The sequence below is a fragment of the Pituophis catenifer genome, unplaced genomic scaffold (assembly GCF_029215685.1).
Source record: "Pituophis catenifer annectens isolate HBS135680 unplaced genomic scaffold, rPitCat1.0.hap2 SCAF_13, whole genome shotgun sequence".
NCBI classification, from domain to species: Eukaryota; Metazoa; Chordata; class Lepidosauria; order Squamata; family Colubridae; genus Pituophis; species Pituophis catenifer.
In genome coordinates, this window is record NW_027256893.1 from 25,581,599 (window position 1) to 25,598,755 (window position 17,157).

The 17,157-nt window shown below is 49.7% G+C and overlaps 1 protein-coding gene across 2 annotated transcripts; it reads left to right on the forward strand.

The window, feature by feature from the left end:
* Positions 1-688: 688 nt before the first annotated feature.
* Positions 689-10,873, forward strand: CYB5B (cytochrome b5 type B). 2 transcript variants are annotated; one of them, XM_070952969.1, is made up of 5 exons: positions 689-838; positions 3,431-3,559; positions 4,965-4,991; positions 9,595-9,620; positions 10,278-10,873. In XM_070952969.1, exons 1-5 carry the CDS (start codon positions 692-694, stop codon positions 10,366-10,368), a joined length of 420 nt encoding a protein of 139 aa, XP_070809070.1. In that variant the 5' UTR covers positions 689-691; the 3' UTR covers positions 10,369-10,873. The 2 variants fall into 2 exon arrangements, with proteins under 2 accessions (XP_070809070.1, XP_070809071.1); XM_070952970.1 differs by lacking the exon at positions 9,595-9,620.
* Positions 10,874-17,157: the final 6,284 nt, after the last annotated feature.

The following is a 17,157-nucleotide window of genomic DNA, read 5'->3' on the forward strand; positions in this document are numbered from 1 at the left end:
GGTATAGTGGTGAAATTGCTGGCCTCAAACTTTTGAGTTCTAGGCTTCCCTTCACCATGAAAATGGCCAGTCACTCGCTTAGCTCAGTTCTCTGCATCGGGTGGTTGTGGGGAAAATGGGAAGCAGGAGATGTTCGCCACCTTGAGTTACTGGGTGTTGTGCCTTGTGATTGTTGACGACTGTATCTTGTCCTTTTATGTACACTGAGAGCATATGCACCAAAGACGAATTCATTGTGTGTCCAATCACACTTGGCCAATAAAGAATTCTATTCTATTCTATTCTATTCTATTCTATTCTATTCTATTCTATTCTATTCTATTCTATTCTATTCTATTCTATTCTATTCTATTCTATTCTATTCATTTAAAAGGTGGGATAAAATGTAATGTAGATATTAATTTACACAGCTCCCCAATCTCACTGGAGGCAAACCTGGACAGCGCCCAATAAGGCAAAACATATATATGTAGGGAGCTGTAACCGATGATTAGGATATTCATAGATATTGTTTATATTGTTTCTCGACGGCCGCTCTCCAAAAAACATGGCGCGTTACGGCTTCCGGAAGGCCCGTTCGTTGGCGCCTGATTGGCTGCCTCGGCGCGCGCGCGCGGCTGCTATTGGCCGAGTCGGAAGGGCAGGCGGCGGCCTGCGCGCGTGGCCGAGAGCGGCGAGGCGGGAGGCGGGGATGGGGACGGCCGGAGAGCGCGGCGGCGCAAGGCCGGAGGCCGGCCCGTTCTTCACCTTGGCCGAAGTGGCGAAGCGCAGCAGCGACCGGGAGGCCTGGCTGGTCATCCACGACCGCGTCTATGACGTCACCCGCTTCCTCGACGAGGTGGGGGGCGCGACGGCGGCCGGAGGCAAAGGAGGCGACTTGCCGGCTTGGCGAGTGAGCGGGCCGCGCTCCTGAGACGCGGAGGACCGCCGGCGCCTTGGAGCGGAGGGGAGGGGGGGGCGCTGTGCCGGGAGATCCGTTTCTGTGGCCCCCGCAGCGGCCTGGCTGGCTGAACGGCCCTTCCGCAAGCAGATGCCAGGCAGGCCTTCGGGAGGTGGGGGGGGGGCTTTCTTATATTTAAAGTCATATCGTTGAACATCAGCAAATTCTATATAGCGGAAGGTTCAAGCCAGGACTGGTAGTGCAGTCACTTGAAGGAAGGAAAGCAATAGAACCGACATCCTAAATGACACAAGAGCTCCTTGTTTTATTTCTTTCTTTATAGGAATGTCTTCAACTTTCTTCTTGTCTGAATATATTACAGGCATGAAAACAACTAATCACAAGGTGAAACCATAATAAAATTATCATAACAGTCCACTGATTGCTCAAATGGTAGAGCCACCTAATCAGCACATTTTGCTTCAAATCATCTTCTTCACTTCCTGTTTTACTGATGTGTGTGTGTTGAGTATTTACTAAGGTAAATTCGTTATTTATTTACCTTAGTAAATAAATAGTTAAATAATGCTGAGGATAATATAAGGTCGCTGCCAGTCAGCTCAGTCAAGAGGGTATCGAAGTTGTCCTCAGGAGGGTGCCCAGGGAGGTGCTCAGCCCCTGTGATCCAGAGCGAGAGTTTAGAATATTTGCAGGGCAGAGGTCAGAGAAGGGAGAAGCTAACTTGATCCGGTAGTGCTCTGGGTGCTGGCTCTGGAGCCTTCGCCACTCCTAAGTGGTTGTAAGGTTGTCCCCACCTCAGCATGCTAGTGGAACATTATTACGCTGCCTGAAATATCCCTTGGCTCTTGATTAATCCAATTTCTCAATCTTTTTTGTACATCCGATTATGCTTCTTGTTGAGCTGGATGGATTATTTAAGACATCGGGAACAACAGCCTGTAAGGAGGTGCCAAGAATAGAAGTCCTTGTGACATCCTGGCCTCCTCCAGTGAACTGGAAGTTAACTTAAACTCAAGGTCAATTTATATTGTGAGCTGCCCAGAGTTTGATGGCACCAAAACTGAATCATGTAAATGAATAAATTAGGCCAACAGTTTGTCATTGCCTAATCTCAGCAATGCAAAGGAGTCTATTGAATGTCTTGGGATAAGTACCTTTCACTTTAGAGGCCAGAGAAGCAAAGGGAAGAAGGGTGGTCAATTGCAAAGGGTGCAAATGGAGCCCTTATTGACTGTTGTCGATGTCTTCTTGCTTCCCCCTATGTCCACACTACTTTTTGTATTTCTCTGGGTAAAAATGTGAAATCTGCCACAGGGGGAAACGAATGACGTCAATGAGAGATTATTCCCTTAACCTCTGCTCCCCACCTCACCCTTGGAGGAGTTTTGCCCTGGGAGCAAAATCCACCACAGGGTTCCTTGCAGTGTGCTGAGGGTGTGTCCGGGCATGTTTTGCCCGCTTTGCACTCACTGACCCGACAAGTTGTCTGGCTTCTGTACTGCTGTCAGCTGATGGCATCTGCTCCCTGGGGGCAGTGGGGGAGGGGGGGGCGGAAGCAGGAAGCCAAACATCAGTTGGAAAGATCATATAAGTAGCCTTCTCAGCATACTAGGCCAGTTGTCCTGCTGCCCTGCCATTATCAACCTCAGTTCAGCCACAGGGATGCCATCCCTGCCATCTTCCTGAGGGAACCAGCCAGGATTAATGCTGGGCATTCGGCCAGCAGAGCAGAAGACTTTCCCTTCCACTTTTGCTTGGTGGTGCACAGCTGGCAGCCTGACAATCTGCTTGCCAAAGCCCCTGCTGCCATCCAGCATCTTGGGAGCAATGAAGAATCTTGAGCAGCTAAGCCCAAAGCAGAATAAAGAACTGTTGTCACCCTCAAAATATTAGGGGCAAGAATACGCCATAGAAGTCTTGCAAATTTCTTGAAACAGAGAAGTGTGTTCAACATACCAGCATTAATCTGGCCAGAGATAAGAACAAACTCCTTCCGGAGTAACCAGAACTGCATGGGAAGTCATGTCTACATGACTGAATTGCAGCTCCCCAAATCCTTTGTTCTGGCCATATTTCTGTAGACAGACGGGTGGGCAAGTTTAGATGCCTGGAGAAGACCATACAGTCTATATTTGCAATATTGACAGTATCTATCTAGCTGCTTGGCTGATGGAAGCACCTTAACATAGTTCCCATCAGCCAAAGAAAAGCCATCATCCCTTGGCCGATGGGTTTCCTTAAGCTAGTTCCCAGAAAGGACATGACACACAACATGTTTATTTACCTCAGAGTTTCTGTGTAATTGAAAGGGCTAGGACTTCAATAAGGTTGCATTAATAGAATGCAGGCCTTTAAAAGTGTACTAGGAAAAGGTCCTGTTGCTTTCATCTAATCAGTTTTACTTTATGGTAAAATATTCCTAGATCCTCAGTGAGAAAAACCTTGAATGCTTGCCAGTTCTTTATACCGTTAGAGGGGTTGTTCTTTCTCTGGTTGCTCCTCTTTCTCAGACTTTCTGTCCTTTTTTAGCATCCAGGTGGAGATAAGGTTCTGCTTGAACAAGCTGGTAGAGATGCCACAGAGAGCTTTGAAGATGTTGGCCACTCCATGGATGCTAAAGAAATGCTCAAGCAGTATCTCATAGGAGAGGTCCATCCGGTAAAGTCTGATTCATAAAATAAATTTGGGGTCCTTGTTATACTTGTACTGAAAGGTGTTCTCCTTGGGGAGCAGCTCCTTTTCTGAGCCCCTGTGCTTCCATGGCCTTGGGAACCTGTCTTCCTTTGCTTAGCTTATCTGAGGATTCCTGTTTAGCAGGCCAGGCCGTCTCCCTTGCAAGTTATGAGCAGGTTATGCAAGTGAAGTCAGGCTTAGCAAAGAGAGATGGATGGTCTCACTCGCCTTCCTCACATCTCTCCAGAGGAATCTTGAAACAAATGGCTAAGTGACATGGATCAATCAAAATGGATATAAAAATGAATAGAAGATGGCTTTGGTTGTTTCCCTTATCCAAAGACATTTCATTTTCTGGGTGGTATTCTTTCTTCAGGGCAGCGAAGACCTTAACAGTGGTTATCACCCTAGATGAAAGAGAAGATGTAATTTCAATTCAATGCATTTTTGTAGATTTTCTACATAGAATTGATCCTTCTAAGTGTATATAGATAGATTTATTCTATTCGGTCCTGGCAAATAGATGGGGAAGAAATGGAGGTAGTGACAGATTTTATTTTCCTGGACTCCAAGATCACCGCAGATGGGGACTGCAGCCAAGAAATTAAAAGACGCTTGTTCCTGGGGAGGAAAGCTATGGCAAATCTAGACAGCATTCTAAAAAGCAGAGATGTCACCCTGCCAACAAAAGTGTGTACAGTCAAGGCTATGATTTTCCCAGTTGCAATGGATGGCTAGGAAAGTTGGACCATAAGGAAGGCCGAGAAGGCCAAAGAATGGAGGCCTTTGAACTCTGGTGCTGGAGAAGATTCCTGCGAGTCCCTTAGACTGCAAGGCGATCAAACCGGTCAGTCCTAGAGGAGATCAACCCTGACTGCTCTTTAGAAGGCCAGATCCTGAAGATGAAACTCAAATACTTTGGCCACCTAATGAGAAGGAAGGACTAACTGGAGAAGAGCCTAATGCTGGGAACGATGGAGGGCAAAAGAAGAAGGGGACGACAGAGAATGAGGTGGCTGGATGGAGTCACTGAAGCAGTCGGGGTGAGCTTAAATGGACTCCAGAGGATGGTAGAGGACAGGAAGGCCTGGAGGAACGTTGTCCATGGGGTTGCGATGGGTCAGACACGACTTCGCAACTAACAACAACAAAATTCTATTCAGACTTAATATTGCATTCATTTCCTGTATTTTACTTTTATAATCATTCAATTATATGCAGCAGAATATTATTAGTTGCCACCAAGCTCCCTGCTGACTCATCTAGCAGCAGCCTGTCCCCGTCTCCAGGGGTTACGAAGGAGGCCAGTCATTCTTTCAGAGGAGGCAGAAGGGGTGGTTTTTGTCAGATGTGTAACAAGAGTCTCTCCTCCTTTCCCTTTTCTCAACAGGATGATCGCAAACCTGATACTTCCAAGGTAAGGCCCAGTCCTGGTAGTGTGTTTTCCTTTTTATTCTAGCAGGGAAGCCTCCTTCAGTGCCTACAAAAATGCTGTAAGAACCGAAACATGTTTTCAGATGATGGAGATGTTGCATGCTGCGGAGGTATGAGGAGCTGAAGGGGGAGGGGGAGAACTACCCTTATACTGCTGGCAGAATGCTTCGGATCAAGGCAGTGAGCAAGAGGCTACTGATTTGTGAGTTGTCAGCCACTCGTTTTTTTCCACAGGCAGCATTTTTCTGTCTTGCAAGGGGTGCCACCTTCTACCTTGGAAGGAAAACTGCCCAGGGACTTGGGGACCTGTTGTGCAGACTGGACCCATGTCCAGAGGCAGCAGAGTTCTGACTGCCAGCTCTTGAAAGCCTCCAAGAGGAAAGGGCTTTATCTTTTTATCTTAGTGGGCCACCTGAGGGGATAGAATAGGAGAAAGTCCTCTGGGGCAGAGGTCCTTGGGTAAGGCACTTGGCATTTGATGGAGGAGCCGGGACTTCCTGGTTCCTCTTGACTGCTCAGTCTTGCAGCAGAGGGCGTGTGAGGAGGTCTCACGGTATGCTCTGGTACAGTCACTGGTGCTGTGGGTAGCCCTCCTGTGGAAATAGCTGAGTGACCTCTTCCCTTTGGGTAGAGTGCCGTGTGGTGAGCAGAGTGCAGCCCTTTGTAGCAAGGGAATAAAAGTTTTCGGCAGCTTAGCTTGCAGCCCAGTTGGTAATTGTCCTATTTTGCCCCTCCCTCCCTCTCTTGTGTCAACAAAGGCTTGGGATGAGCATGATGTCCCATCTTGCAGCTCGCTAAACTTGTCCCGAGAGAGTCATCCACTTTCAGCTGCCGTGGGTGGCCTTGATTTCTCCCAAGGGGCCTGAGGTGAGGCCAGAGCTGAAAACAGCCTTGTACAAGAGCCCCTCCCCATGAGTCATATTGGAGGCTGTAAAGGCCCTTTCTGCGGGGGGCCTTTCTGTGATTCTGGGGGAGAAGCAGAGGCTTGGTGACATTGTTCCTGCAAGGATAAAGTCTCCTGGGCTGGAAGTTTAATGGGAAGAGGGGCACTGGGCTAAATAGTCCTGCCTCGTCCTGGCTTGGCAGCCTGTGGGGCTTTGCAGGGTCTTCTCGCTTCCCTACCTGTTTTTTCAAAGGCACAAGAGAAGTTTACCTGTGGGGAGAGCCTGGGCTGTGGGGGAAGCACAGTGCTCCGAGAAAGGCTCCCGAGTCCTGCCAAATCCCTGCTGTGGGCTCTGCTCACTCCCTCAAATCAAGGGGGCTGGCGGCTGAACTGACCCCTTGGCTGCTTTTCCTTTTCCTCTTCTGCAAGGCTGTCCAGCTGCCCTTTGCACAACTCTCACTTGTGGCAACCTTTTTGGTAACAGCCAGACGTTCCCCAGACAAATCCTGTCTTCACTTTGGGATCCGTTGTGGATCCTCTGGAGGCTCTTCTCAGCCCAGGAAACCCCCTCTCAAGCCAGTCTTCTCTGTGTGTTTTTCCTTCCTTTGCCAGGCCTAATCGGAGGGCTGCTCTTGCATGCTCCCCTCCTTCCTCCCTGTTTGCTCCCTTTCTGCATGTTCAGCTAACGCCAGATCTGTGAGTTTCAAGAACCAATGACATTAGCATGACTCAGAGGTACCGAATCCTGTCTTGGGCTTTTTGAGAAATGCTTTTCCCTTTTTTAGGGAAAAAGTCCTGAGATTGGACCTCCTGCAATGGGGACAGGAACATGAAGAGGTTGAGATTCAAATATATGGTTGTGCCTGCCAGTCCTAGGGAGGGGTTTAGGGTATGATGATGCAGCTTTAATTAGAAAAGGGGAGACCAGAATTGATTTAAAGGTTGCCTTTGACATGACTGTAGCTGGCAATCTCTTGGAGGCCCCTTAGATGGGATTTGGTTAGAACTGAGGTTGACTTTCGGTTGGTGGCCAGCTGTTTGTAAGGTGACCATATCCTGTCACGGGAAGCAAGGCATGGTAGCGATTTGGCTTTCTTTCCATCCGGAGGTGCTTTGTCTGTCTGTCCTTCTGGACTAGCAACAAGGAATGGAACTGAAAGACAACCTACTTCTAGTTCTGCTATTGATGTTTCTTCCTAGTAGCAGCTCCCAGGGAAATGTGGGACAGATCGCTTCTTCTGGGAGCAAGGCAGGCATCTCAGGTTGGCTTCAGCCAACTCCTGAATCTGCCGCCTTTCCAAGTGACCTGCCCTTCACAAAGAGACTGCCCACACGCCCAGCTTCTGAATGGCAGCCTTTCCCGCCTTTTGCCTCTCTTCCAGCTGGGCAGAAATCTCCTTGAATATCCTGCCACATCCCTTGGACATTGGTTCCACTCTTGAACTGCCTTCACAGTTTTCCTATCTGAAAATTGCAGCATAAATCTTCCCCTTGCTGTGTCTTTGCTTCCTTGCCTCTGGGGAAGATGGTGTAGATTGCTGGGAAGTTGGAAGGGCTGACTGCAGAGTGCTCTGTAGTGGCATTTCTCACCTTCTGAAAACGGTGGCTCCCTCAAGTGCTGTGTCAGGCCCAGGGTCTCTAGGGGGGGTGCCTTCCAGTCTGGGGAAAACCTGTGCCCAAAGCACTGCCTGTGACTGCGAAGGGCCAAACCTCGGAGCAACTTGGTGCCTGTGCCAGGCCCAGGGGAGAAAGGCAAGAGGAGAAGGAAACAGTGGCTGTGTTTGCACAACTTGCTTAAATTGGTTACCTAATTGGCTTGTTTTCTGACTGCACCATATATGGAGTCATAAAGTACAGACTTAGGCTTGGTTTGCAGTACACGGTATAAGGGAACTGGAGTGCTTTCTGCTCCAGTTTTGAGCAGCAGGATGCTTTTGTCACGAAAACTTATCAAACCAACTTTGATACAAACCTGGCTTTCTCACAAATTCTATGTTTACTCTTTCTCTCCCCTCCTGTTCACGGCCATTATCTGTGATGAATAGCAGCCCAAAAATGTGTCTCTGGCTTAATTGTCTTACTGCTCTTGCAGTGGGATTATCTGTTTGACGCAGTGAGTTTCTGTTTGTTCGGCTGGGGCCTTTCTGGCCAGTCATCTGAGAAGGTCGCCTGCACCTCCCTTTCTGAAGACAGTTAGCATCCGCCCCATCCAGCCATTCTGCGCCATCAGTCCTTTATCCTTCCCAAGGTCTGGCTTGGATTTCAGGACTTGCTCTTCTCTGGAAACGTCTCATCTTTTCACAGGGTCTCGTCTTAGGTTTCCATTCTTCCTACCGACGTGATAGTTTTTCCTACAGTGAAAGGCTGTTGACTCACCGGGTGAATTCAGACACTGGCTCCTTCCTTTGTGTTTTTCTCTAGCATTTTGGGGGATGGGTGTGAGCAGAGCGACACGTCCGGGTCCAAGCCACATAGCTTCTCAGAAAAACAGCCATTATTTGGGCTGAAAAAGAAAGGAATTTTGTCTGAGCTGCCATTGTCCCATCTTGAGGTTTGCTTTGATGTCTCTCTGTTATAACACCCCAAAGAGATAAATTCTTCCTAGAGGCTCTTTTGTGTTCCTTTGAAAAAACAGCCTGTTTTTGACTGGCACAGCTTTTATTTTTCTGCATATAACTGAAACGTGATTCACTGTGTCATCTACACACAGGACAAACTGGAAACAGTTTTCCACAGCAAATAAAGACATGAGTTGTAGACTGCTGTAGATATTAACCATTGAAACAATTCTTGCACTGAGAAACGATCTCTGAGGTTCTGGCTGCCCCTCCGACTTCTCCTTCACCACCCCCACCGTGGGATACCCTTTGCATCGTCCTGCTGTCGATCAAAGAGGAGGAGAGCAGCTTCTCTTGCCATTTGCTTGCACCGACCTGGCAAGGACGGCAGCAGTACAGGTGGTTAGCTTCCGTTTGGGTAACTTGCTGCATCTGATGTCTGCGCAAGGAGATCTTCCTATAAACTCCTTAGAGCTGGTAGGACAGACAGGGCCGTGGATCAATGAAAGGATTAAAGTCGAGCTAAATTGAGTCCCATTGGGGAGTTAGGTGTAACCTGACAGTTAGCTTTTCTTCATATCTGGCTTAGAAATTTTGCCTGTGAACAGCCATGCTGTTTTGGGCAGGCCGCCTCAGAAGGCGCTGCATTTGCAGGAGGGTCAGTAAGAGACTCATTAACAGCTTACAGCACTGTCTTTTGAAACTTTTCTTTGTTGCTCAGACCACTCCTTCCTTTAGTCAACTCTGGACAAGGCATGTTAACCCTCTTTATCTTCTGCCCTCTCCGATTCTGAACAAGGCCAAGCTCTTAGAACCAAGCTGAACGCAAGGTTGCTCTTAGGAGAAAATGGGAGGGGGAGCACAGTGGCACAGACCCCAGCCAGCAAAGTGGAAGGAAGGAACAGGTCAGGCATCTGGTTCTTACGATGGGCTGGGAAATGTTGTCATTCTCCTTTAGAAAGGCCCCCTTTGCCTGTTGTGGAGAGTGATGGGAAATGGTGACCTACAGAATAAATGGGGAGGTGGACCAGGGACGGAAACTAAGACACCCCTTCTCCCCAGGATGTGAGAAAGATGGGAAGAGTTTCCTGGCTCTCTTGAGCAATTGTCAGCTTAACACAAGGATGTGCCTTTTATCTCCCCAGGTTCCAAGCCCATTCCATGAGTCAAGGTACAGTATTCTGACAATATTGTAAATCAAAGAAATGCGCTCCCTTTGGCTTTAAAAGCAGCCTGTGGAAATGTGTGTTCTCCTGCCTCAATTGGAAGGCTTCCAGGCATTGTGTAACTAGTAAAATCTACCTCCCTGGTGGTGGCAAAGAGAGGAATCTTATAGTTAGCATCTTATAGTTGGCACTTACCTTAGACCCATACAATAGGACTAATGCAAATGTAAACATGTTTTACATTTCTCTGATAACTTTAGAGAATTTCCTTCGGCAATCTTTAACTGCTGGCCATCATAATGCTGTGCCATGAAGTGGGAAATTCTGTAACGAGTGATGGTGTCTGCAACATGTGACCGCATAGTTTGGCTGAACTGTGCAGAAAAGGCCATGTTCCCCCAAATACATTTGGCCTAAGAAACTGAAATACAGCAGCTGCAACTCTGAAGAGGAACAGAAAAAGCTGGGCTGGAGATGTCAGCCTTCTTGCTGAATTTCAGTTGCTAGAACTTTATGATAATTATGCCCAAGATGATACTGTACGCAGATGTCCTTGGGGACACTTCACCTTCGTCTTCATCTTGCATGTAGTAGTCAGAAGTTCTGAAAGCCAGAATCACGGAAATGTGGCTTACACCTTTTCTTTCTTCCTTGTTCCTCAGCATCTGGACGGTCTGGCTGATCCCTATCCTGGGAGCCTTGGTTCTGGGCTTGATGTATCGCTACTACATAATGGATGGCAAGTCCTCCTGACTTGAGTCTGTAGGAGTTATCTGCACCCACCTCACTCCATTGACAGCTGTAGATGTTTTCTAATTTCTGATGGCTTCCAGACGTCTTTCACTTTTATCAGTTTAGTGCCTCTGCTACCTGCAAAGCCAAGCAGGGATCTAGGAAAACCATCATCTTTGCTGTAAACTCCAGGAACTGTCATTCCACTGCAATATGCTTTTTCAGGCATCTGCTACAAGTCATTTTCATTTAAATGGTTCTGATGTTGTAGAGTGGCAGTCGCTGCTTATTCCAGCTTGTCTTATCAAGCACTGTCAGCAGCCAGTGTGTAGCCAGGTTTCCTACAAAAAATTACCCCACTGGCATCTGCCAATGGGACTTGCTTGGGAGGATTTTCTGTAAGCTTCTCCTATACTTGGATTTTCAAATGGTTAAATTAAGTATATAATTTTAATTGTGTTTTGGTTTACATAGTCCTGTTTCATTGTATGCCTATTCTGTAATAAAAATCTCTCTGGACCAGCCAGATTAATTTCCTTGATGTGCCCAGCTGACCAGGTGGTCCTTCTGCTGTTTGTGTATCTTTGCCTATAGAGGGGAGGAGAGCTTTTGGCTTCTCCATCAGTGTAGGACTATAGCCCTGAGCTGAAGACAGCAGAAGCAGGGCAGGGCTGAGCCAGATTCTAGTTAGGCCAGCCCATAGCACCAAGCCCAGGGCCTCGTGTGGCTTAGCTGGAGTCTCAGATGTTAACTTTGGGCAGAAGGACCAGGTTGGTGGCAGATCATTACAGAACATCTGTGTGGCTGCTAAGAGTAGCTACTGACTTGATGGCACATAACAAGAGGTCAAGAAGTACAGCAGTTGACAGTATGTTTTGCGAAATGAAGGTCTTTCTCTTGTGAGGGGAACACTTCCCACAAAAAGCATGGAGCATTTGCCACACCACTGAGCTGCACTTCTGTCAGTTCTTCGGCCCTGAGCTGAAACCGCCTCTTCTGTAAAGGAAGTGCTGGCGGGGTGGCTGGCCACTTTGAACAGACGTTTTCGACGTCTTCTCTAGCCAGGTTGTCTGGTCTCAGTAGGTTAGGATTTTGCTGGACTCGAGTTGTCTTTCTCGAGCCCCTGGCTTTGGATTGTTTTGCAATGATTCCAGCTTCTTTGAAACTGGCTTTCTAACAGCCAAGACCTGCCAGTCATACATACATGAGAGCCTGAAGGATTTGGCAATGTCAGTGCAAAAAAATGCAACTAGCAGCCAGATTGGCCGTAGGGGTGACTGCATCTGCTCTTGTGGGTTTGTTGAAATTGGCTGATAAGAAACAAGGTCCCTGCATGTCTATCTCTTTCCCTAAATCCAGGGTTCAAATCTTGTCTTGGAAGCTGATCCCACTGGAATAAGGGTTATGATGGGAAACAGGCAGCAGCTGTCTGTTTCTGAGAAAGGGATGGGCTTCAGCAGGCTTATCTGTCTGGAGAAAAGCCACACAGGGAGCAAAACCTGTGGAGACTTAAGGCACCCTGAGCCTCTACCAGAAGGGTGCCGCCTCAGCTCCCTTGGGCAGACCCCTTCGCTTGGCACTCTTAAAATCAGATATGGGGCCAAGCTGGTTGGTTGAGAGTCCAAATATAGAGCAGTAGGAGTCAATTAAGCAAATGGATTTGGCAGCAATTCAGTAGCAGATCCATTCTCCCCTAGCCAGCCAATTCCTGAGGCCTCTGCATTGGTCTTCAGTGCTCTCTCTCCCCAGGCCGGAGGATGGATGCTCTAGCCTTAACTGCAGATGAGTGGCAGTCAGAACTGGGTCGCTGTTAGGACAGGACACGCTTTATACTAAGCCTGCCAAATTCTTTCAGTTTCTGGAAAGTCCTCCCATCTCCATAGACATCAGCACTGCCTGACTTTGCACCCTGCAGGAGTGCCTCTCCCCTCCCCTCCCCAGCAACCCCCAGTAAGGAACATCCATTTTGGGTATGAGATCCTTGGCATCTCCTGCTGGGTAGGGAAAGAACAAACTGGAGACTGAAGAAGCACCTTCTCTTCTGCAAATGCTGAGCGGCCATGGCCAGTTTGAGAGACCAGCAGTCAATGGACTCTTGACCAGCCTCTATAGTGGGCCAACATGGGGTCTCCCGTGGTTTTGCACTGGTCAGTCCTTGCACAAGAAGAGGTTCAAAGCAAAAGGGGCCATACAGCACTTGGGGTGCAGTTTGGATGGCTCTTTCTCAGAGCCACAAACTTGGCTGACCTCTGGAAACTAAGATGAACCAGGATGGGAAATTTATTTATTTACATAATTTATAGGCCGCCCATCTTACCTCCTGGTAACTCTGGGTAAGAAATCACCAGGAAAAGCTGCCAGCTAGATTGGAAAATGCAAACCCACTCCAGAACCGGGCAAGGCCAGGCCGCCTCATGTTGAGGCAAATTAACTGAGTCGGGAACGGAAAGGGAGTGCAAGATGAGTGAGGACAAAGGGGAGGCAATCTTGAATCCCACTGAGCTCAGCAGCCAGTTGGGGGAGATTAAGCAGACCATCTGATGAGGCTAATAGAGGCTCTGTTGGTACTCCTGATTCCTGGGAGTCCTATTCCCACGTCTGTGCCAAAGGAAGTTCTAAAGAGGGTTCTGTCACCTTTAGTGCTACGGGGGAAACTGGTAGACACAGCGACCCCTCCCTGAAGGCTTAACCTCCCCCCCCCCTTAGAAATGAACCTTTCTACAAGGGAAAGTCAAAACCCACAAGGCTGGAGACTGGGTCAAAGGCCCTTCAGAGCAGCTCTTTTGGAGCAAAGCCCAAAGCGGCACCAGACCCTCTGCACTGCCCAGCTGGAGGTTACGGGAGCCTCTGCTGTTTTGTTTTGGATTCCCCCTCTCCCCACCCCAGCACTGGTCTAACAGGTGTAAAGCTGCTATGGGAAAATAAGGATGTTTACTCAGAAGTGCGTCCTGCTGTATCAAGTGTGGCCTCTTGTGCAATAAGCGTGTACAGTGTCCGAGCCTTTAGTCCTTCTGGGTAGATCTGCATACTTGCCCTGAGGGATTTACAGAGTAAACCAAAAACCCTGAGTAAGATCCACCTGCCTGAGAAACAGACTGTGGTGCTTTCTGACCTGCTTGCTGCCCTCCATCATCGGCTGAGCAACAAGTGATTCCCCCCTGCTGTCCTCGCTCCCCTTCTCTAACAGCTTCTTGAAGGATCTGGTATCCACACGCATGCATGCATTTTGCCTGGAAGAGTTTTTGAAAAAGTGATTTAAACGATTTTAATAGGCAGATTTTTGTAACCCAAATAGAACAAGTAGCCCCAGGTGTAATGGAGACTACAGTGTCTCTAGGCCTAATGCAAGCACTGTTTTTAAGGCCAGCTTGGTAAGACGAGATTGATGGGGGAGATGAAGGTGGTGGCTGAAGGGGTCCTGCAGAGTTTGATTTCCCGGACCAAGGTCGGAGCGGCCAGGCTGCCTCTGCTGCGAAAGGGCAGACCCCCCAAAAGGCCTGGGGAAGGAGGGGGGGCTGAAAAACCGGTTTTGGGCTAGAGAGGCCGGATGCCTTCGCCACGGAGCAGCGGGCGAGCTCGGAAGCCACGGGTCAGGCACATGCCACCCGCGCGCCCCTCGCCCTCCGCCAGCCCAGCCGGGAGAGGGCTCCGCGTGACGGATCCGAGGGCAAAGCTGGCCAGGGCGCGGCTCCGGCCGTCCAGGGAGCGGGGGTCTCTGGCCCGGCAGGCCTGGGAGGGGCTAGCTCGCTTCCGCCCCCTGGCTGTCCGCTTGCGGCGCGCCGACTGGCCGCCGATGCCGGCTTCGCGGGCGGCGCCATAAATAGCGGGGGCCGGGCGGCATTGGCCAGTGGCTGCTTGGGCAGAGGCGACACGCTCTTGCTGCTCGGTGTCGAGGAGCGCCCCGACCTCGACGGGAGGCGGCCAGAGGACGGGGCGCCCGGCAGAGCCAACAGCCGAGCAGGCTCAGCGCGCCGGTACCGCCCGCCATGCGCTCCACCCTGGCCTCCGAGAGCGCCCTGTGCGCGGGGCCGCTGCACGCCTGGCCGTGGTGCGCCTTCGGAGGGAGCGCTGCCACTGCCGTCGGGCCAGGTAAGACCGCGCCAGTCGCTGGGATGCCCGAGGAGGGGCGCCGCCGCTCGCGGGGCCGTTTCGCGTGGTGCTCCAGCGGGGACGGGGGCTCGGGAATCCCGCGAGGTCGTGCGGTCTGGGCGCTGGACAGCGGAATCGGTCAGGGGGCGGCGGCGGGGCATCTGCCAGGCGGAAAGTTCGCCAAGGAGTGCGGGAAGAAGGTGCCCAGCCGGAGAGTGGAGTCCCCCGACGGCTTCGCTCCCGAACTAGACCGCCGCCAGCCGGCTCTCCAGCGCGCTGCAGAGGTGCCACACTGCGCCGATCGGCCCTGAGGCGCCCCGGCTGCGCTCGGGTTGCGGGCAGAAGAGCAGCGGCGCAACGGGGGAGGGGGGCTGGCAGGGTGCTCAGCCCATCTTCCTCCGCCCGCAGAAGGGACTCCTTCCCCAAAAGCATGCCCCCCGCCTCCGCCCCCACCCCCCGCCGCTCGTTGCTGTCAGAGAAGGAGGGCTGGAGACTGATCATTGGGGCCAAATTCCATGGCAACCTTCAGCTTTGCTGGGTTCTGAAAGGGCACTTTGAGCGGGGAGCTTCTGTTAAGGGACCAGGGTTCCCACAGAAGAAGGTCTGCTTAGAGGAAGGGAGAAAAGAAGCTGGGGTTGAACTGGGCGTCCTTGGCGCTCTCCAAGCTTGGCTATTTTCGTTCAGATGTTTCCTTACCAAACTTAAGTAACATCATCATTAGAGGAAGATTTTCGGCATGTGTGTTTGAATTTGATTCCAGGGCAAAGATGAGTCCCTTCTGGGAGAAGGGTGGTATACAAATTAAATTAATAAATAAATTAATAATAAATAAATATTTTGTGGATGGAGGGGCCTGATCTTTCACCTTCTGAAATCACTCCTTATGGGCTCATTTTACAAGGCCAAAATTGGGAAATCAAAGGTGCTGCTTATGGGTCTGATGAAAGGCCCCATTATCTGGCTGCATACAATTCAGTCCTGCTCAGTATCAACAATTCAAGGGCAAATGTTTGGTTTTTTTCTTGATTGGACAAAATTAAGTGACTTTTACATTTGGAAGGCTTTGATGCTGCAGTGAAACACCCCATAGAAAACCTGATTCGCCTAATGAGTATCATTTTTACTTTCTTTTTCAATTGAGCTAAATGTTATTTAAATATTCCCTAGGCGACATAGTAGCAAAATTAGAAACTGATCTTAAATATAAATGTAAGAAATAATTAAAATAATGCTGTCTTATTATATGATACTGGAATATACTCAGCAGAATCAAGACTAGACATGTGAAGTGGATACCAGCCCCCCCCTCCGCATCCTGTCCTACCACTCCAGCCTGTCAGTTGCATCAAACAGTTGCTTTTTTTCTTAAATAAAGGCAACGCCTCCAACTTTTGTGTGTGTGTGTTTATACTCAATATGAATTATCAAAAAGGAGAGGCGATGGAATTGTCAATATATTTATTTATTGTAGAATTTAATCACTAGGGCAGAGTTCCCCAAACCCCGGTCTGTGGACCAGCACTGGTCCACGGCAGGCCAGAAACCGGGCAACACAAACAAGCAAAGTCCCATCCGCAGGATGCAGGCAGTGCATCAAACCTCTCCCTCTCTGGTTCATGGGAAGACCTCTCTCCTAGGAACCGGTTCTGGTGCCCAAAAGGTTGGGGGTCACTGTGCTAGGATGATGGCGAGGTTGCTATTCAGAACGCTTCTGTCTCCTGTTTTCCCTACTCTGCCCTCTGTGATGGGCTGAGGTTGAATGTTCCTTGATTCTTTCAAGAGGAATGATGCAGTCTTCAACCCTTCGGGGCTTCAGCATTTTTCCACCTGCCCTTTGCCTGGCCTAACAGTCCAGAACACCCGGCAAAAGGAGTTAAGCGTGAAGGAAAAGGGCGGGTGACATTTTTCCTGCTGGTGCCGGTGCACAAAGCGAAAGTTGCCGTCAGCCTGTTCAAAGTCATCATGTTTGGAGCTGATCCTTGTGGCTGGGCTCCCATTTAGACTCATCTGAGTAACTTGTGTTTGGCCTAACCTGCCAAGAGGGGGAATTGGTGCAGGGCCAACTCCATTGCTGAAGTAACTGCCCGCCTGTTCCTTTCGCTACAGCCGAGGGTGTTGGGTGTGTGGAATCGCACAGACTGAATCAAAAGACATACCAGCAGCTCCTGAGTCCCTATCATTCAGTCTCTGCCTCAGAGGTGAAACAGTTCTAAAGATGCCATGGGAGGCAGCCGGGACAAGAAGACAGAATAAAGAGCTTGCTGTGGGGGCAGAGTGTAGCTCTGGGTGGAGCCCAGCAGGTGGAGGGGAGACCAATGCCCCCTGGCCAAAGTCTCCTTCCCTTCTGCCATAAAAAGCACAGCCCTGTTTTTGTCAGGGGCCTGTCCGGCAGCGGAAACCCTGTTCCTGGGCAAGAGTTTGGGGGGGGGGAGAAGGGAGGAGCAGTTTCTTTACTGCCAGTTTTTATTTCTGGCCATTGCCTGATGCTCTGGGATTTTATTGTTTGTTTTGTGTGTCAGAAGAGAGATCAGGAGGTGCAGCTGGGGTGTAACAAGCAGCAAACAAGGTCTTTAAAGATGGCTGGCGCTGGGAGCAGAGGTTGCTTCAAGTTGCCACATGCCTTCCTGCTTGTAGCATCTTGAAGCAACTAACAGGTTAGTTAACTAACAGGATTAGGGTTAAGGTAGCAACTACCCTAACCCTCAGAAAGGTGAAGGAGGT